Source organism: Electrophorus electricus, chromosome 19 (assembly GCF_013358815.1).
Source record: "Electrophorus electricus isolate fEleEle1 chromosome 19, fEleEle1.pri, whole genome shotgun sequence".
In the NCBI taxonomy this organism is placed as follows: Eukaryota; Metazoa; Chordata; class Actinopteri; order Gymnotiformes; family Gymnotidae; genus Electrophorus; species Electrophorus electricus.
This window is the reverse complement of record NC_049553.1, coordinates 12,844,125-12,865,403: the sequence shown is the minus strand read 5'-3', so window position 1 is coordinate 12,865,403 and position 21,279 is coordinate 12,844,125. Positions and strand designations below refer to the sequence as shown.

At 45.8% G+C, this 21,279-nt stretch overlaps 3 protein-coding genes across 3 annotated transcripts; 1 reads left to right on the top strand and 2 right to left on the bottom strand.

Annotated features, from left to right (window-relative positions):
* The first annotated feature begins 53 nt into the window (after positions 1–53).
* On the top strand, positions 54–2,049 carry exosc4 (exosome component 4). Its single transcript, XM_027031737.2, has 3 exons — positions 54–348; positions 951–1,157; positions 1,342–2,049. The coding sequence occupies exons 1-3, from the start codon at positions 178–180 to the stop codon at positions 1,699–1,701; spliced, it is 738 nt and encodes a 245-aa protein (XP_026887538.1). The 5' UTR covers positions 54–177; the 3' UTR covers positions 1,702–2,049.
* A 2,941-nt stretch (positions 2,050–4,990) lies between these two features.
* sharpin (SHANK-associated RH domain interacting protein) lies at positions 4,991–12,841 on the bottom strand. The gene is made up of 8 exons (XM_027031738.2): positions 12,463–12,841; positions 9,899–10,073; positions 9,507–9,596; positions 9,037–9,178; positions 8,829–8,919; positions 8,372–8,678; positions 8,018–8,118; positions 4,991–7,272 (listed from the first exon to the last, which is right to left on the bottom strand). Exons 1-8 carry the CDS (start codon positions 12,712–12,714, stop codon positions 7,144–7,146), a joined length of 1,287 nt encoding a protein of 428 aa, XP_026887539.2. The 5' UTR covers positions 12,715–12,841; the 3' UTR covers positions 4,991–7,143.
* A 359-nt stretch (positions 12,842–13,200) lies between these two features.
* gpaa1 (glycosylphosphatidylinositol anchor attachment 1) lies at positions 13,201–20,929 on the bottom strand. The gene is made up of 13 exons (XM_035536592.1): positions 20,658–20,929; positions 19,962–20,066; positions 19,581–19,760; positions 19,367–19,478; positions 18,979–19,126; positions 18,582–18,683; positions 17,735–17,931; positions 17,208–17,404; positions 16,657–16,810; positions 16,046–16,117; positions 15,313–15,509; positions 14,887–15,057; positions 13,201–14,225 (listed from the first exon to the last, which is right to left on the bottom strand). Exons 2-13 carry the CDS (start codon positions 20,033–20,035, stop codon positions 13,982–13,984), a joined length of 1,848 nt encoding a protein of 615 aa, XP_035392485.1. The 5' UTR covers positions 20,036–20,066; positions 20,658–20,929; the 3' UTR covers positions 13,201–13,981.
* Positions 20,930–21,279: the final 350 nt, after the last annotated feature.

The window sequence follows — 21,279 nt, the reverse complement described above, 5'->3', positions numbered from 1 at the left end:
TGATATTAGAGGGTGTATAATATTGCGGGGGTATATAATTAGAGCGGTGTGGTGTGGAGGGGCTCAGACGTTTGTGCTCACCGCCTCTAGCGGAAGCGCTAACTCGTGTCGCGTGCTAAACGCGCACACGTTTTCGTGGCGGGTTCATTAAGTACGTGAAAACCTCGCCGGTAGTGGATGGCGGGGCTCGAGTTACTGTCAGACCAGGGCTACCGGCTCGACGGACGGAAAGCCTCCGAGCTTCGCAAGGTTCAGGCCCGCATGGGTGTGTTTGGCCAGGCCGACGGATCCGCGTACATGGAGCAAGGCAACACGAAGGCGCTCGCGGTCGTGTACGGCCCTCACGAGGTGAGCACGAAGCCGCGTGCGGTTCCGTTAAATGAACCGGTAACGGCCAGCTGAGGTTCACGCTTAGCTACGCGCTTCTTTTTTAAAAACCCAAACGTAGCAGAAACGCCTCGTTTGGCGAGCTCGCGGTTACGTCCAGCTAGCGTAGATACCCAGGCTAAAGGACAGCTAGCCGTGAGTGGTTGTGGTCACCAGCGGCGCGGAGAGCTCGACGCAGCTCCGGTTAAACGCGCTATAATACCGTTTTAATCGTTAACGGTCGAGGCTGTCGCGCACACGTCCCTGCTGTGCCTGCGACCGTCCAAAAATGCGCTTGTGTGTTGTCGCCACGGTCATGTGGCTGAGTAAAATGTTCAGCTGTTATATGCAGAGCTAGGGAGTGTGAACCTTCCCAAAACGTGTTTTGATAAAAAGTCGAAGTTTTGTGGAAGGTTTTTGTAAATAATAATAATAATAAAAAAAAACATTTTAAAAATCCCTACGGCTAATTGAATGGTGATTTGTAAAGGTGATCATCCTGATCATGGCTTTTTCTAGGTTCATTTAAGGGCACCGGACAAATGTTATACAACTTTTTCAATCTCTCTGAACTTCTCCTCTAGGTTCGAGGGTCCCGCAGTAAGTCCTTGCATGACCGTGCGGTCATCAACTGTCAGTACAGCATGGCAACATTCAGCACCGCCGAGAGGAAACGGCGACCCCACGGCGACCGCAAGTCCAGTGAGATGAGCCTTCACCTGAAACAGACCTTCGAAGCTGCCGTGCTGACCCAACTCTACCCGCGTTCCCAAATCGACATATATGTTAAAGTAGAGTACATTTGCCACCTCCTCCGAACAGTGTTTAGAGGCTGGTTTTGTCTTTGTTTACATACGACACTCTTCTCGTTCAAACCGATTATTAAAATCCACGGCTATTTACAATATATGAAAAAGAAAATACTGTTTGAAATCAAATGTAATATATATTTTCTGTTCCCATCCTCCCCTGCAGATTCTGCAGTCGGATGGCGGAAACTATAGCGCTTGCGTCAATGCGGCTACGCTGGCCCTGGTGGACGCCGGCATCCCCATGCGCGACTACGTGTGCGCCTGCACGGCAGGCTTCGCAGAGGGCACGGCCCTGGCGGACCTGTGTCACGCGGAGGAGACCGGGGGAGGCACGGCGCTGTCCCTGGCTCTCCTGCCGCGCAGCCAGAGCATCGCCCTGGTGCAGATGGATGCCAGACTCCATCAGGACCACCTGGACACGCTGATGGAGGCGGCCATGGAGGCATGCAAGGGCCTGAGCAAAGTGCTGGACAGTGTGGTGCGTCAGCACCTGCAGGAAGTGTCTGTGCTGAGCAGGGATTGAGGAGCCCCGCTGAGGTTCTCGGACTCGCCGCATGTCTCTGGAAAAACGCAGGCGGAGAACCTTCCTTCGCCGATTTAAAGGGGCCAGTTTGTACTTTGGCTGTTGTTAGTTAAAAAATGTAGACCACATTACACAGTACCTGGAACAACAGATATTAGCACTGCACTGAGAGAATGCTGAAAACCTGCACTGGCTGTAACCGTCAGAAGAGGCATCTGGTATACTGGTGATGCCTAATGAAACTAGTGCACAGTTCTTATTGAAGTCATACTTTCAAACCATGATGAGAACACAAGTAATTTAGTAAATATGAATATAATAAAAATCTACACAAGCATTTCAGATTTATTTAAAATGTTCCATTAACTAAAGCACTTACACTTTGCTAAACCACTAAGGTCGCTCACACCGGCCATTCCAGCTGGCCCTGGTATGACCCCTGATCTGAGCGTGCCTAGGGTGACCGTGGCAAGGAAAAACTCCCCTCACTGCCAACTGCGGAAGACACCTTGGGAGAAACCACGACTCGCAGGGGGAGCCAGTCTTCCTCTGGCCGGATGGGGTGGTCCAGTTACAGAGTAGAGCTGTAACCGGTGTTGCGTTGGTTACCAGAGCTTGCGGATGTGTGAGTGCATGACTTCTGTGCTGAGGGAGCAGTCATTGTTCACTGTGCTCTCCCTCACAGGAGCAGACACGGTTTGACCTGCTGTTAAACCCTTCCTCCTCAGTCACTCACACACTGGGGGAATATTTTATTAGTCTTAATGGGGTTTTTTTTATATTTAAAATTAGGACTTGTCATTATGGCTCATTTATTTTTAACTTATTATATTAGAGTAATATCTTAAATTAACATCTCAGTGGTTAAGGTACTCGACTTGTAATCAGAAGGTTGCCAGTTCAAGCCCCACCACTGCCAAGTTACCACTGTTAGCCCTCTGAGCAAGACCCTTAACTCTCAAGTTGTATTCAGCCATAACTAAGTCGCTTTGGATAATAGTATCAGCCACATGTCATTAAATGTAAACAAATGAACTTGCCACTGTATTCAGTTTGTGTGCCTGCTATGTACTACAGCAGGTGGTGTTTATGGGTGTATTGTGTAACCTACCAGAGTTGGTGGCTGAGGACACTGATCTGACTTTATCTGGATGTTGACCAGCATAAAATACCACAAAACAGCACGTATTGTCACACATGTACATACAAATTTAACCCTTCTCCAGTTCTCTTACATCAGTAATACTTTTCTCACTTTTGTGCTCTACAGCCTCTGTCATCTTTTCCTTTGATTACCGTTCTGTTTCTCTCTCTCTCCCTCACCAGTTCTTTTCTGTTCATCTGTCCTCAGATTTAATTTTTTCTGTGTACAGATGGAAGGCATGAAGGAAAGCTTCAGTTCTCTCATTGCCCTGGAGGCATTTCACACTGACTGTTAACAGAGCAGGCAACTGCACATTCTGCAGTCTCTGACAGTTGACTCTCTTTAGGGCTCTGGCTCTAGCTAAAGGGATTTGGTTAACTCCCAACATTTGGTCTTGATTAATATGGGCTCACTTTATATATTAAGGATTTCTGCATAAAGGCTGTGGCATACCATGTGAGGATGTGTCTAAATTATTGAGGGCTGGCTGGGTCTCTGCAGAGGTGGTCTCTGAACCCTCAGTGCAGCTACAATTTACAAGTGGAAAAAAGACCATCCATGAAAGAAATGATTTCAGTAGAACTGTGTGTTTTCTCACCTCTGTTCTGGTATCTAACATCAGTTTAGGGCTGTTTCTTGACTCTGAAAGCTAAAGTCAGTTCAGACCCGTCCGAATGTAGGATCAGAAGCTGGAAGAGATGCAGACATACTAAAGCATCAGGGTTGTACTGAGCTGCAGCTTTGTCCCGTGATGTAACCCAACAGTCATGAAGACAGAGATGGAAGAGTGTAAAAACATAGAACGGAAAGAACAACTATGTTACACCTCAACTGAGTCGGCATGTCTTACGAATTAAAATTGCAGCAAAGGACAGATCTAGAAGAGAGAAGCAGCCAGGGAGTTGTGCTGACAGTAAGGAGGAGGTTTGGGCAGTCTTCCACTGAGCCTTGAGGTAGTAGAAGCAGAGAGAGGCCACTGAACTCCGCCTTGTTGGTATTTTGACTTTCACAGTCGGTGAAAAGACTAATCGCACCAATAGACACGGATAAACCGGCCATGCCACCTGCCCAAGACGGCACTCAACTCCGCCTCCTCCATTTGGGACGCAGTGGAAGAGAAACTCATGGACATCCTGCAAACAGACAAAAGATTCAACAAATCAGACATCGTGGGACAAGAAACTACACTGAGCACTTTTTTTGTGCATGTCCCTGTGGGTGTGTGTGCCAGAGTTTGTGTAATCTTATGTTCTGTTTGTTTAGGCTGAATTCAGGTTTGGAGTCTCCAGGTGCTTCAGTCAGGGCCCTTAGCAGAAGAGTCTTGGTGTGCTGGTCAGGGCTCTCCCTCAAACACCACAACTCAAGGAAACTCACACAGAAGGAATCCAGCCCATCAAAATTGGCTTCTAATGAAGGTTTTTTCAAATGGTACTGTGCAACTTTTCCTCGTGACGAATGTTTCTTCCTCCTGCTTCCCCTCTCGTTCAGTACCCGATGCTGCCGTACTCTGGTGCAGACGGTCTCTGTCCTGAACAGACACTGCAGACTTGCATTAACTTGGCAGCTGTTGCCAGAAGTATTAATTGACCTACAACACATTAAGGCACACAATATTAGAGACTCTACAGATAGGACCAAAGGCAAGGATTGCAGTATGTGTAAACACACACACAGTCCTCAGTGCACCATACCCTTAATGGGGCAGCTGCTTTTCTGAGATGGAGGAGAAAATGACTCATTTCCTGCCTGCATTTTTTCCTATACACAGCGAGTCCTGGTTCCTCCGAAGGGTTCTCCATCAGTTGACAAATTTTTTATTTCTCTGATTACTAAATTATTTTTTGTGCCCTCATAGCCAGTGTAGCTACAGGTCGTAAACCCTTCAGGACAAATACATCAATAGAATGAAAAAGTGCAAATTTAGTGAAAAACACTACAGTTTGATCATTTTCTGTTCCATCTTGTCTAATCTATCCATGTTAAGCCAGCTAACATGCTACCTTGCAGTGTTCTAGGAAACCGAAAAACACCCACATACACCAACCTTTAAAATAACCTAATGAGCTAATTGCACATGTCTGAAATGTTTTGGTAATGCTATGCAGAAACTATTAATGTTGAAAACATGGGCCAAGATGCATGAAAGAGGAGTTGATCACCTTGACATTTAATTATTAAACATTTTTATGAATCATACATTTAATGATCCCTTATATAATAACTAAGAATGATGTACAACAAAAAATCTGGTGAAAATTGGCTGTTTCAGCAAATATTGCTGTGTCTCAATTTAAAGTGTAAGATTTGCCTGTGGCTATCGGATGTTTCCCTGTTTGCATTACAAACCTACAGCTGCCTACTGTTCAGTTTCTCCAGAAAGATGCTGTTGTAGTCAGTGAAAACGCTACGTACACAACAGGTCACTAGCTGTAGTCGTCCTCTGCCGCACCCTCCACTCCTCAGATTTGCACAGAACCACTCGTGAACTGATTATGGACATTGGACATTTCCCGCTAGTCTATGTCAACGGCAGAATTTTCACCATCAGTCTGCACAGTGACACCCTCTGAATCCCACCTAATAGGACAAACGGAAGGATGAGGGATAGGAACAGTTCACCCTAAAGTTTACCCTGGTTGCTTGGAGTCCAGCCTTGTGAAAACCACTGCGCTCTCATTTCATAGCTACGCTGCAGCTGGTGATTATTGGGAGAAATTGTAAAATGATGGCAATAAAACAGGAACCTGAACAGTGCACTTGCTCCAAAGGTAAGTACTAAACAAAAATACACACAAAGTAACACACATTAAATGCATATGGACCAGTTAGAATAGCCCTGTCTGTCCACGACTGGCCATCACTCATGGACATTAACTTTTTGTGATGACATCTCTTTTATTTTTAACTTGAAAATGTATAGGTACTGTTGCATTTATCAACACCTTCATGTCTGTTATTTTCATCTGTGGGAAAACATCAAATTCAACCAAGGTGTTCTTCCAGATCCTTCATATTTATAGCATATATACTTCCTATTAAACATAAAAATAAAATTTCATACCGTGTCTGACAAAAAGTTAGCTATTATAAGGCTTCGTCAGTGTGACTGTTACATGTCTCCAGGTACAGAACAACTTTGTCCATAAAAGTTACACTGGATGTAATTTAATATCATTAGCTCATGTGATGTGCCGTCTGCCCTAAAAACGAACCACTGTAACTTGAGACTAGGTCCTCGTGCACTGCTGAAGAGCGTCTTCATCAACCTGCTACAAAACCTGCCTCTTTAACTGGAGTGCAGTCGTCTCTTTACAGCAACAGCACCACCACTGTGGCATGCGGGCAGGCTAAGACCCGAAGTATCTGACATGCGTGTCATTCTGATACCTTTTTAAGCATCTGTTTTTTGAACCCTTATGGTAGTTTGAAAAACCAGTACGGTGAGACACAAAAATTATAGACACTGCTTTGGTTACACTAATCAAGATTTTAGTAGGATTTTTGTGTCGCATCTAAACTGAATATTGAACTTGTTGTAACAGCTGAAAGGAACCGAGATGTGCATCAGCACACCAGCAGCCATTTCAAAAGTAGCTTTTCAAGAATTCTACACCACGGTAAATCATAAATTTACATATTTAGAACTGGCCTGTTTGATTTAAGCTTTTCTTAAAAACAGCACTTCCAGACACTGAAAAACCCTACAGCAATCTTAATTAGTGCAACTCATTCAATAAAATTAATGAACGAATAAGTTCACAAAATATAAAGACACAAATAACCTAAAAGTATTTTGCCCTGGTCTACATGTGAGAAATCTTTGCAAACTGAGAATTATGTGTACAAATGGAAATATGCTCCTTTCGGTTGCTGTTTTTGGTTTGAAGTGAATGTTGCTAAAAATAATCCCTCGTGGACACTTTGCATTCCGAGGTCACTAATCACCTGCACACGGTTTCTGTTCTAAGAGCAAATCAACGTCATCTTTCCTCTGTTTTAACTGCTGTGGATTCCTTCGAGGTTTTACCACGTAGCCATAGCGGTCTCCGAGGAATGCTGGTTTGGATGAGAGAACACGGATCGCCGTATTCAAGAGCGCACCCCTCGGCCGTTCCTCGTCTGTTTGCTCAGCACGTCGACTCCAGCCTCTCGGCCGGGCGGGTGTGAGCGCACGGACGCACTCTCGTGTGGGCTTTGTCGTATGCTCGTTTCCTTTGTTCATGCTGGCTTCCTTTTCTCTTGAAACAGTTCGGATATACGTACGGTGTGCTCGGCTCACGGTGTGATGCTGGGGAGTCCTATGACAGAAGAGTGGCCTGCTGAGACGTACCCAGCTCTGGTGGGTTGGGCCTCTCGGTGCTGCAGATTTCACAGCCTGGCCGCGTGGATTTGTTGATGAAAGTACAGGAAGGGCACGACCATCCAAGCTAGGAAACAAGAAATACTGCTTAGAATTCGGTCCATGGTTGTGGGGGGGTGTGCAGCTCTATCGCGAGACCTACCACCCCACGGGTTAGTTCTACCGCACCTGGCTCCAATACTCCAGCTACCGAAGGCCTTGATCAGCCGATCTCAGGTGTGTCATGTTTACGATTCGAACAGAAACACCATGTAGTGTATCTACATGGTACTCGTACTTGGTGTGGTAAGCGTGTATCTATACGGTACCCGTGTGGTACTTGGTGTGGTAAGCGTGTATCTACACGGTACCCGCGTGGTACTTGGTGTGGTAAGCGTGTATCTACACGGTACCCGCGTGGTACTTGGTGTGGTAAGCGTGTATCTACACGGTACCCGCGTGGTACTTGGTGTGGTAAGCGTGTATCTACACGGTACCCGCGTGGTACTTGGTGTGGTAAGCGTGTATCTACACGGTACCCGCGTGGTACTTGGTGTGGTAAGCGTGTATCTACACGGTACCCGCGTGGTACTTGGTGTGGTAAGCGTGTATCTACACGGTACCCGCGTGGTACTTGGTGTGGTAAGCGTGTATCTACACGGTACCCGCGTGGTACTTGGTGTGGTAAGCGTGTATCTACACGGTACCCGCGTGGTACTTGGTGTGGTAAGCGTGTATCTACACGGTACCCGCGTGGTACTTGGTGTGGTAAGCGTGTATCTACACGGTACCCGCGTGGTACTTGGTGTGGTAAGCGTGTATCTACACGGTACCTGCGTGGTACTTGGTGTCACGCTGGGGCCGCCAAGCTGAAGCATCTCCAAGCTTATGATATCGCTAATGTTGTGTTTCTCTGCTCCACTCCCACTGCTCCCTGTTCAGCACAAAACACAACGAATGATGCATTCACGAACCTCCCTGCACGCGATACGACATTCGCCTTCTGCGCAAGACAACACGGCAGACAATTTTATAAGAGAAAAATCACCGTAAAGACCGACAAACCCAGTCAACATTACCATCAAAAACCTCAATCAGAGAAGCAAAAGCCCGAACAGGACGTCAGCAGGACGTGACCTTACAGAGTCGTCTGGAGCTATGCAGGGTGTGAGAGCGAGACCGCACACCTGTGCTGCAGTGGTGCAGTCTGGGTGGTAGGGTGCTGTAGCCCCTCCGGTCGTGACCAGCCGGGCCACCGGCGGAAGCCACCGGTGTGGGCCCGGGTTTGGGCGCCGGCGCGAGCAGAGCGCTCTCCTGGTCCTGCTGACACTGCTGCCTGCTAAGGTGGGCGTGGCGTGCTGAAAGCAGGTATAGGAAGGCCGTGTCACCGTCCCGGCACACGCCGTACGATGTCAGTGAGCGCTGGTCCGAGCACAAGCACTGACCTATGACCCAGCGCTGCACCCGTGGGTGGAAGCCATACTCCCCAAACATCTGGAACAGGGAGGAGAACACGTGAGCCAAGCAACCTTTAACAGGTCATGTGACCGCAGCAGGGCGTGACTTCAGCTAAAATGTGTTAATACGCTCTTTGCCACGTACACACGGCACAGACATGTATGCGACCTTTACACCTCCACCCACCTGCTGCTTTAGTGAAGCCACAGTCATAAGGGGAACAACTTTTACTGTGACACAACAAGATGAAGTGGCATCTTCGACTGCAACCGCTAAGCTGCAATTACGAGAGACAAATTATCGACACGGCTTTAAATTTAAAATGGTCTGTCTTTTGTAAAATTACTCCAGAAGGTATTCTGAGAAGAGCTACGTATATGGAAGACTCATTCACCTGATCTCCCCATCTTCAGTGTTCTTTAGAGCTGGCTGAATCGTCAGCGCCATCTGGTGGTGAGCGAGTGCTGTGGCGTGCTGCACTGCAGCGTGGGTATCTCCAGCCTGTATGGCTCTAGCCAGCTCTGCACACAGCTCCTCTAGAGAACCAGTACAACATTGGAAGACGCAACAACAGCAAAACAATCGGACTTAATGTAATATGAGCACTACTTTAATGGAAAAAAGTACAAACATTTACTTTGATAAATTAGTATAAAATATCTGGCAAGTTTTGCAAACTATCTCCCCTTCCCCTAACTGGCCTTAATGGTCCTACTGGAAAAGGTACATGTTGGACTGGTGCAAGCAAATTACTAAAAAAAATAATAAATCACTGATCAACCACAGAGCCCGACTGGCTGAGTACACAGCGATCATGCGGTTTCCTCGGGGTTCCCCACAGGATTTACTGCAAACGTCACTCACCTTTGGCTGATAAAGACAAGGCTACGTTTTGCTCTGTGGGCTTCGGACTGGGTAATGCATCGGTGGGAGGATGAGGGCTAATACCAGCCACTGAAAAACAGAGAGAGTTTGAAAGTGAGGGCTGCACATGCACAGGGAACCAGGAGAACACATCATTTAGGGATTTGCTAACTGTTCTTAATGCAGTTAGTGAGCTGCCAGTCACTGAAAACTATTAAGTGTTGTGATGTATACAAAGTACCAGTTGGAGTACACTGGCGGAGCACAGAGACAGTGACCAGTGTAGCGTTTACCCTCCTCCGACACACACAATTTAGCAGTAACAGGGTTCCACAACGATTACTTCTGAAAGGGGGTGAGCTCAAGCACAAAACAGAGCACAGGGCACGGACCTCTGTGGGCTTCCCTGAGCGATGACATCATGACGGTGGCCCACTCCTGCGCCTCCTGCTCGCTGCGAAAGGTGAAGCGAAATGTGTCGTGCGGGGGCTTGACGACACACAGCTCGTGGCAGCGAGACGAGCGGATCTCGTACCTCACGTTGCGCAGGTCGAACTCCGCTAGAGACTGACAAAGAAAGACACTTGAAGAGCACTTTAGCGTTTATATACTGTCATCGTTAAATGCAATTTTACTAAGTGCACATATTTACAATTAGCATTTTCATTTAACTAAATAAATAATTACTTTGGCCACTTCATAACTAATACTCTCTCTCTCTCTCATATATATACACACACACACACACACACACACACACACACACACACACACAGTCGATGTTAACATCCTAACATTCAGTCCATGGGGTTCTTAAGTTCCAAGAGTGTAGATCAGTTCTTTTTATTTGAGTTTCCTAATTCTATTGCTGCCATAGCAACAACTGGCAGACAGATGTGCCATGAATGCAGTGTCCATTAGTAATAAAATGCCTTGCTACTGGAAACCATTTGCCATTCTGATGGTCCGAAGGCGTTCAACAAGCCTTCTCTTGGTTTCTTTGATGTACAGCTGAATACACCTCTTACAAGTACTACAGTAGTCAACTCCCACAGCGATGCGTGAGGAGGAATGGGGGATGACAACTGATCCTTTTGTGCCAGTTAAGTTAGTGGCTGTGTTGATATATTTACATGTAGCGCATCTACAGCAGTTGCAGGCTACAGCACCACAGCCATTATCTGAATGGTCATTTATCTCACTCTTGACAAGCAAGTCTTTGATGTCTTTGTCTCGTCTGCAGGAGACGAGTGGAGGATCCTTAAAAAGGGGTGTGGTCTCTGCATTGTCCCGAAGGATTCTGAAGTGTTTAATATCAGCTGTTTTATTTGTAGGATGGTAAGTCAGCACAGAGGCAATTCTTGTAGTCTTACAGCAGACTGTATAGGTCAGTGCATCTACTTTCTGAACAGGTACAACGCAACCAAAGGCTTCACCTACGACTTGCTCAGGAAACCTACAGTGTTGAATATATTCACATATTTCCATGATTCTCTGGTGGAAGTCTGCATTCTCACTGCAAATGCGCTCAAGTCAAAGTCGCTGTGAATAAGGGATGAAGTTTTTACAGGCCTTGGGATGTGAAGAATTGTACTGCAAATAGGAATGAGAGCCTGTACGCTTATAACAGATGGTTGCATTCACACAAGAATGAACAAACTTCACTGCAACATCCATCTTCATGTGCTACACTCCATGTATATTCAAGAGCCGGCTGGAACATGGAGAATGAACAAATGAACACTTGGAGGTCTTCTAACGTGCATGTAGCAATACCAAAAATGCCATCAATGTATTTCAGAAACTATAAGTTACAGGTCCAGTATATTGCTCAAATGCTTCTCAACAAATCCAACAAAGAGGTTTGTATAGGAAGGTCCCATTTCAGTACCCATACTAACTCCTCTATTTTATGAGTAGTATTGGGAGTTAGAGGTGAAGCAGTTCAGAGTTAACACTTAATTTCAAACAGTCTTAAGAGAATCTGTGGGAGGATTTCTCATGTATTAAGAAAAGCTCTCAAACGGATGACTGTGTGCAAACCTTTAATGTCCACTGAAGAAAAGCGAGGAGCTGGCAGGTAGCATTTGTTCTTTCAGGCATTCAAGTATTTGTGGAAAGTGTGAGGAGTCTTTAATATGCAGGCAAGCGCAAGTTGGCTGCTGCTTCCAATTGGTGTGCGTTTGCCTATGAAAACTAGTGTCAGAAAGCTGCTTGATTGCTTCCTTTTTGTAAAGGTCTTTTATCCAAGCAGCAGCAGCTCAAGCCTCATCAGCTGGCTTAACAATGCCCCTGCTTTTGTTTACATTAAGGGCAGAGCACTCTAGTGCTTTTAGCAGATTTTTTTAAATTTGTTATTAATTTCTCTTTCACATGTATTAATATAAAACTCTAGAGCTCAAATTCTCTTGTAGGTGTCATGGAGGTGTCCAGGAAGAGTTATATTTAGATAAGTCAAGGTTTCCACTGGTGTCATGCACGCACATATATACGCGTACTACACATAATCTGTAATTACTTGGTGATCACTGCCATGGTAATAAGGAACAATAGTTTCCATAAGTGATTCAGAAGATGAAGCAGCAGCTGGGAGCTCTTGACACAAACACATTAACGACATCTTAATTAAACAAACCTCATTAAAAACGCAGCTCCTAAGATATATCGGAAATCTCAGTGCCTTGTCGACAGATATGGAAGACACATAAGGGTACAGAAACACGTGAGTGTGGGATTGGAGGACAGAGAGAAAAGGCGACACAGACAACTAGCAAACTAACTCCATAGCGTTTTTCTCCCTCATTTGGAGGCCACCTGTTTGCTTAATGACATTATTTTAAGGCGTGGCGACAGTCAGCTGTAAAACGCTCATCATTCAGCACATGGAGTTATAAGAGTCTGATGAGGTCCATCAACACTCTACACCCGAGCTCTTTAAAAATAAGCAGTATCGTACCACAATGCGGCCGCTGGTGACGGCCCTCAGGGTCAAGCGAAACTCCCCGACCCGGTTGGGATCCATGCTGAGCTGGAGGCGAAGGCTGTCGTCGCCGGCTCCGGGGAAGCAGAGCGGCCGCAGTCCCGAGTGAGCCACGGAGACTCGCACCGACATCAGCACGGTGCTGCAGGCGGACTGCGGCGCCTTCTCCACCCCCGGCACGGACGCAGCCGGACAAGCCTGAGCCCAGCCCCCCGAACTCAGCGCCATGGCGTCGCTGACTGCTTAGTAGACTTCGGCAGGTCCTCAAAATCGTGATATGAGAAGACGAGCTAGGAGTAGAGACACAGCACCGCCGACATTCTCAGCGCAGGAACGTACACGACAGGGGGGGGAAAAAAAATCAAAACAGGAAGTGGGTTCATCCGATATTACTTCCCTCTGAAACTGAGGCAGCAGTAACGTGGACCGTGTTGATCGGACTGGCTCAGTCAATAATTCTGCAATAATTCTAGTTTTACTTAAAAACCATTTATGTTAGATGTAATTAAGCGAACTATTTTTGGAGCTTTCAGTTTTTGGGACAGTTTGAAATGGTAGCAGATGATTGGCAGTGCTCACGTCTATAGCGCCTACATATGTTACCATGATCATTTTCAAAAGGGTTTATAAAAAAAAGAAGTTATGCCCATTTGCAATTTAAAGTGATAAAAATCTCTCTTCAGAAGTCCAATAGATATTCCAGGAGAAGAGCGCATTCTTTTGTATAATTTATTAGTGTACAAAGGAAGTGGTAGGAGGCTAACACGACAAAGATGAAACCAATAAAATTAGTACAGCAGATTCAGAGAGGTTTGGACAACACTCATCTTTAAAAACATTCCTTCACAAAACTCAATAATAATAATAATAATAATAATAATAATAATAATAATAAATGATTACTTTAATACGTTTTATCCATTTAATTTGAATACCAAACGAATACCAAAACCAACTTTACGTTCTTCCTTATTCAGTTGTCATTTGTCAAGTTCTTATGAACACTCACGTCAATATGAGAAAAGTTTGCAATATTAGCTACTAGCCACCCCCGAGTCCTGCCAACATACCACCCTCCACACTTGCCCCTTGACCAGTATAATCTCAGTATCGGAACTCATTTGTGTGATTTGACGCACCAAACGTGTCATACATAAACTATTCAAAAATCATGTTCAAGTTACTTTCCAGTGTAAATATAAGTCAACGCATTAGTCTTCTTTGGCTGAAAGGAATACGAAAAGATAAAAACAAACAAACAACCCAAGAGGTGGAAGCACGGCCTCCTTTAGTCCCTCTTCTGTCACTTCATCCTCGCGGAGCTGCTATTGCTTCCAAAGCCTTGCGTTCCTGATCGGTCCCTCTTTAGACTTGTATTAGGCCCCTTCCATCCCCCCACCCCAAAACCATTTAAGGCTGGTTGTGAACTTGTTGGGAAAGAGGGCTGTTCTGGAGCTGATCCAGGATCAGTCTATTTGCAAACTTAAAACCCTTTTTACTTCCAGAACAGAATGTTCCAGAACAGCAACCAGCAAGGGTACACCAGCAGAGCCAAGAGCGGGTAGACCAGCGAACCATAGAGCGCGTGGTCCAGGATGCCCTGAGATATGACGGACAAGAAGAGCATCCACCCCTCCGCCAGCGAGACCGGAACTTCCTGAAGCTCCTGGAAGAGGAAGACGCAGTAGAGGATGGTGCAGCCCGGACTGAGAAGCACCATCGCCACGGCGCTCAAAGCCCTGAGACACGGAAAACCAAAGACACGTCAGACACGTGCGGGCCCCCAGCACTGAGGGCCGCATCCCAAAGCAAGCTCAACACAGTCATCATTTATTAAATATAACTGCATTCACTGAATTAAACTACCGGTTAGGCTTAAGTTATGGCAATAAAAGATGGACACGCTATTGGTTTTCCTTTACTCCAACAGCTCAGTCAACTCACCAAGCACTTAATAATTAGCTAAAGAGCTGAGTCAGGTATGCAAGAGAAGGGAAAACAGGAACTGAGAAACTCTAAGGTCATAGGATCTAGGATCATAGCTGGAGATTAAGTGTTTCTTCTGAATGACCTTAACCCAGGTGTCACCATGAACACTGTTACTGCAGCTGGTGTAATGCAAGCCACTCCAACCCAAGATGATAAATCACCACCGCTAATCAAACGCTGATGGTTTTAACGTAGTATTGTGAGTGTGTGTGTGTGTGTGTGTGTGTGTGTGTGTGTGAGTGAGTGTGTGAGGGTGTGAGTGTGCGTGAGTGTGAGGGTGTGTGTGCGTGAGTGTGAGGGTGTGTGTGCGTGAGTGTGAGGGTGTGTGTGCGTGAGTGTGAGGGTGTGTGTGCGTGAGTGTGAGGGTGTGAGTGAGCGTGTGTGTGCGCGCGTGTGTGTGTGTGCGTTTACTTGGGCACGTGTGGCGTGACGCAGGCTGCGGCGGGCACCAGCGTGACGGCGAGGATGAAGCCCAGGGAGAAGTTGATGAGAGCCGTGCAGCCAAGCAGCACAGCCAGATACAGCAGGGCCACAAGCTTCAGAACCCTCCATCCCTGCTCAGTCCCCTCGCCGGAGATCAGCCTGCAGAGCGGAGCACGGGGAACAGGAGGAAAAGGAGAAAGCACAAGGCTTATTCTAACGCTTACGGTATATGAGCGCTACGCATTTACAGTGGATGGAAGAAGTGCAGCGACATGGATCAGTGTCCAGTTTTTGGGGAACATGAGCTTGTATATGAACAAGCGTCTACATGGTAAGACTAGGGGCACTGGTACTGCGGGCTAGGGGCAGTGAGAACAGCGTACGTAAAGAAGTGAGCGTAAGCGTGTACGGTACCTGTGTGTGTTGTGGGGCAGGGCCAGGCCTGCAGTGTAGATGGCTATGGCGGTGAGGACCACGGCCTCCGTCTCAGACACGGGGAAGTGCTCCACTGCCATCTCCTGAGACAGGACGGGCAGCGTGTACAGAGCCACACCTGTCAAGTGGCTGATGACCACGGGCGTCAACACGGACAGCAGCCCCGGACTGGACGGCTGGATGGACACGGGGAGGAAGAGACAGAGGAAGAAACGGAGACAAAGTCTGGTCCTGCTGCACATGGACGGACGGACGGACGGGCGGACTCACTCACACTCACTCGTTAAGGTACTTGACTTGTAATCGGAAGGTTGCTGGTTCAAGCCCCACCACTGCCAAGTTGCCACTGTTGGGCCCCTGAGCAAGGCCCTTAACTCTCAAGTTGTATTCAGTCATAATTGCAACTCGCTTTGGATAAAAGCATCAGCTAAATGCCATAAATGTGAATGCAAGTTAAAGCGGAATACAGAAATCCAATAAGGAATTTTACAATCAGAATCACAGCCGTGCTGTATCGCTACGATTCTCACAGCATTCAGTTAATTAATGTGCATTTTGGTCAGTAAAATCTAATAAATGACTAGAATTTAAATCCTAAACTATTCTAGCTCTCACACATTGCTTCTTTTAAACTGTTGAAACATGAGTGTAAATGCAAATGTATGACTAATGGAATGCGAGTGGTTTCTGTACAGGTGTCCTTGGTACTGACCGACTCGCCTTCACCGACTCCATCTTCAGTTACTGGTGTTGGAGTGCCCAGATGAACCCACAGGTCCAACGCCTGCAGCGTCGTCAAGGATTCTAACAGGTTTCAATAACACCTCCAGGATTTCAGCATTTACCTAGTTGTTTTTTCCCTGTCAGTGTATACAACTCTTCCTAAGCTGTGCAAAAAAAAATGCAGTCTTGAGTCTTTGTATAATGACCAATTACTGCTAAGAGGGAAAAAATGTTAATGATTTAACCACGATCACCTACCAACACGTTAACACTTCTCACCTGTTGCTATAAATGCAGCCACTGCAAAATCCACTAGCCAAAATCAGGAAGGAACAGTTGACTAAGCATCCAATTCAGTTTAAATCAAAGAATTCCAAAATCCAGCCAACTGCTAACCAAAAGACATAATACAATAACAGCAACTGTAACTTGCTAGAGCAGGTTGGTTTCAACACCTATTTCAACAACAGAAACAAACATTTGGTGCTCAGTTGATACCAACTTGGAGCATTTATAATATAATGAAAGTGACTTAAAACGGGGAACACAGATAGATGGCGTATTAAGTTGGGGCACACAGTGCAGTCAGCACGAGGATACTCGCAGCAGCAGGATGGTGGTGAGCAGTCCAAAGGCTGGCATGTAGTAGCCAATGGAGACGAAGCGTGTGAGCGAGGGCATGAGGTAGAAGAAGTAGGACTGGTGAAGACGCTCTAGAAGATTGTTCAGCTTCCGGACCATTCCCTCAAACAGCCTGGGACAGCGCGACAGAGACACAGACAAGCCATTAAACTCAATTAGTGAAAAAAATATTTTTAAACATGCAATTACCAAATTAAAAACTGATAAGGAGTTAAAATCAGTTATTATTCCAGTAGGTTGCACAGAAGCAAAATTTTATAATACAAGCAAAACCGGGCTTGTCTGAGGTTGTTCTGTTGTGCGCCAACAGTCTCAGTTTTGAGCTTTTACAAAAGTTACTTTTGTCCAGTACTCAAATCAAGGCAACTGGACGGTTTGCTTCTTCAGGGGCTTCCCACCACTCACTCGGACCAGTAAAACGTCACCAGGATAACACCGCACTGGACCGTTACCACCACTAGACCGTCGTGTCGCGTACACGGCGCCGCAACGGCGGGAAGGAGCCACACCTGCCGATGCTGGTGGCGTCAGTCTTGTACTGTCGGAAGCTGTTGACGCCACGGATGGACGCGGCCTCGATGTGGTAGCGCAGGAAGAGTCCGTGCTCGCCCCAGGGACGGCCGGACGCCTGCTTCAGCACCATCAGCAACATGGTCTGGGCGGAGTGGGTGTAGCCCTCCACGGTGTCCCAGTCGCTCCTCTGGAGCTGAGGGAGGATTAATGGCTTAAGGTGGAGCGTGGGGGGTAGGGGGTGGTAGGTACTGGAGATAGCTGAAAAGACTGTGGAACTAGGACATTCCATATTTCTAGACAAAATTATTATAAAACTTTTAGTTCAGCCACTGCATTTACAAAACAAAATTAAAATGCAAAATGTATAAAATCTGAGATGACCAGCTCAAAATGTGATTTAAGAAATGAACACAGTGCCTTCTCTGTTAATGTTACACTTAAATGTGATTGTGTTTGAATACCCTTTCCTCATCTCTGTGCATAAGACTTCCAGTCTTTTCCATTAACTTCTTGTTTCTCCTACCTTTCCCTGAATGGTGCAGAGTATTCCCAGCTTCTGGCAGAAGGCATGGAAGAGGTTGGCCAGGTCCAGGTTGGGAAGCTGCCCATTGAGACCTTCCAGGACCAGATCCAGACTGGTGACGACATCACTGTTGAGCTCCAGTGACAAGGCAGCCTGGATGGAGCCGGCCCGCCCCTGCAGGGGAGTGTACCCCATCCCTGAACCAACCAGGACAAAGAAGCCGCTAAGACAGGTTCAATTAAACTCTGCGCGTGACAAAATGGCACGTTTCCCCATTTTCCAAAAAAGGACATTCATCGGGGTGAACATGGGGAATCACAGAGGAGTGGTAGAGCTGTGCTAGAAACCTTTGAACAGACTGATCGTATCACATTTCCCTCACACACCTTCACTCTTAGTTTTGTTTGTAGATTTCTTTTGCCAAAGCAGCTTTAAATGTTGCTAGGATACTTTGAACCAAGGAGGATGTTATTCTACAATTTTCTCTCCTGTCAATGAGTGAACGTGCTAGGTTGAAGTTAAATTATAATAACCTCTCAAACTTCTAGCATTCAGTGTGATTCCATGTTTTGAAATGATCTTTTTAAAAATAGCACTGGTAAATGGCCTCGCCAACATTCTCCAGTTTCCCTTGATCATTTGGCTTGAATGAAAAAGGATTAGAAGTGACAAAGACATTACTGTAAAAGGTCTCCAGTAAGGCTGTACTAGGCACAAATATAACCTGGGGTGGATTAATAAGGTCTGGGTTTAAAAAAAAAAAACAATCACAGTAACATATCCTCCAACACCTGGAGATCTAGTTCATAAAATAAAAGCCCCTCCCTAAAAGAGAAGGGAAAGTCACCTGTGATGTTGGTGTGATGGTAGCCCTCCAGCCAGGCTTGCACACCAATGAGGTCATGTTCATTCACCAGGAATATGATGTCCTTTGCCCAGTAAATCTGACCTAAAGTTAAAATATTACATTAAAGAAGAAAGAAATCTATTCTTACATAAACAAAATTGCTTGCCAAAATGTTATTTTATAAATTCTGTAACAAATTTTGCTCTAGGCTTTTCCAAGAGGCTTTAGATCACATCTTTATATTTTAAAATGGCAGGTTAGTAAAGTTTTTTACAAATTTTTATTAACAAATCATATTGCAAATCTACATGCGTATCTCAAAGAGACACCCAAATGTAGTGAAACAGGTGGAAATGCTGAATCCTAACCATAAAGTGTGTGTGTGAGAACATCTTACTCCTAAAATACTGCGCCAGGCCTAGTAAAAGGCCCACAGCCTGGTTGTTGCTGTTGCCAGGACTGCAGGGGGCGCTGAGCACCAGCGCTTCAGTTCGTGGGGCTCGGGGGGCACGCAAAATCCCATACACGTTAGTGCCTCGGACCACCTGCCAGGAGAGGGGACAGGAAGTGCTTTGGGCCTTCATTTATCACAGATTAAAAAACAATATGGCTTGACTGCCAATTACTACTGAATAGTAAATTATACTAATTTATAAATGTTGGGTGAAATTGTAGATTTATGACCTCAGACAGTATAAATAACAAATGAAAATGCACAAATGAGTCAGCTACAAATAAATAGCTAATGGCAAGGCACATTGTGTGTGCTGTGTGAATGCACTCACAAATCGTTCCTTGCTCTCATCAGGGAAGGGCAGATTGCGAGAGAAGCTCTGGGTAAAGACCTCCAGCCCCTGGGCCCTCATGGTCTTCACTAGCCAGTCTACCGGCATTCCCCTGTAGGAAGGGAGGGACGGAGGGAGAGAGAGAGACCCTCACTCCTAAACTCAACCCATAATACATAACTACAAAACAGGAAGGCACTGCAGATCTACCTACCCAACCTTTTTTTTGTGGGCTGCAAACTCCCTGGCGGTGGCCAGGGCCCTCTCTCCTGAGGGGAAGCGCTCCTCCACCATGGTTGAGCCCATGGCGTTCTCGGACATGTACGTCCGCAGGGTGAAGGGTTCAAAGGCCAGGCCCATGAACCAGGCGATGCCCGCCAGATAGCACACCACACTGTCACCATGCAGAACCAAAATCATGTTCAAAATCAGCTCAGGCAGCACTGATAATGTTCTCATATGTTCCAAGATACATAGCATCTGAATCAAGCTAAAACACCCTTATCCCAGACAGTACACGATGTCAGAATTTCAAACAGACTTTCATTTGGTACTTAGAAGATTAGTTTTATTACAAACTATACGGGCCGCTTACCATATGGGCGTGTTGAGGCGGGTGAGCAGGCTGGTTATGGCTTTCCGTCGGTTTGGGTCAGATAACAGACCCATGGTGTTCAACTACCACTGCACTGGCAGGAACCTGGCGAAAAAAGCCAATAATTACAACTAGAAGACTGAGCAATACGTTTCCTTTAAATAACGGTTGGCAAGTGCGTAAACGCCTTTAAGAGGTTAAGAGATTAAGAGGAAACTGCTCGATGAGTGTGTATGCAAGTACCTGCTCTACAAGCACAGAAACACAAATAACAACCAAACCATATCAGCATAAAGTGCAACAAAATCACCACATGAGAAAGAGGACACATAATACCGATCGGCTACAGTCGCTTCTGTGGGACCTCTGGAAGCAGGACAGGTTGATCAGGACAGTAAAGTTAGCCAGCCTATAGTCTAAATTACACGCATTTATCCACGTAACACATCTCCGCCAAACTCCGACTAAGCAGGACTAATTAATTAATGAAGAGATGTCAGTGACAAAGGTTTTGTTCTGAATTATCGGTTTCTGGGTAAACTGCTAGGTGACCTATGCCTGGCTAGTTTGTTAGCTTAGCTACCTTAGCATCCAGGGAGCTGTCAGATTGCATAGAATTTGGTTTAACGTTAACACCAACAGACATCTTTCCAGTGTTGATTAAAAATAACAGACGACTAATGGTTAAAACCTTACCTTGGAAAAAAACGCAACTAGCGAATTAAAACCCAAAACACCGCAGATTAAGTACATTCATGTTTGCCCGCTTTCACCGGAAGGATAATTTTACAACTTCCGGAAAGATAGGCGTCCTACAAATAAAAGAAAAGATCTTAGAAACAATAATGTGAAGATCAGCGAATCTCTGCAGTTCATTTTAAGTTTGATCCTTGCATAGGTGGTAATTATTAAGTAATAAGTTGGGCTATGCTAAACCTCCAGGGCATTGTTAGTGTACGTGCTTTTAAAGGGCCAGCGTGTACGATTTAGCGGCACCTAGTGGTGAGGCTTCAGATTGCAACCAACTGAGTAGCCACTCCCTCACCCCTCCCAAAGACACGTATTCATTACCTTTAATTCACATATGGTACATAACTTTATACATAATTTCCATGCAGTTATCATTTTAAGTTGTATTGGTCTCATTTTGTTTTGAAACAGACGCAAATATGAACCATCCGACTGGGAAAATGAATAATAGCATGCTAGCTAGTTAATACAGTCAAGGGTGGATCAGCTCGACTGGCTAACTAGTAGCATGATAAAACAGTCAATGAAGTCGTGACTTGTTCTAAAATTTCCCGAGTTAACGGGTACA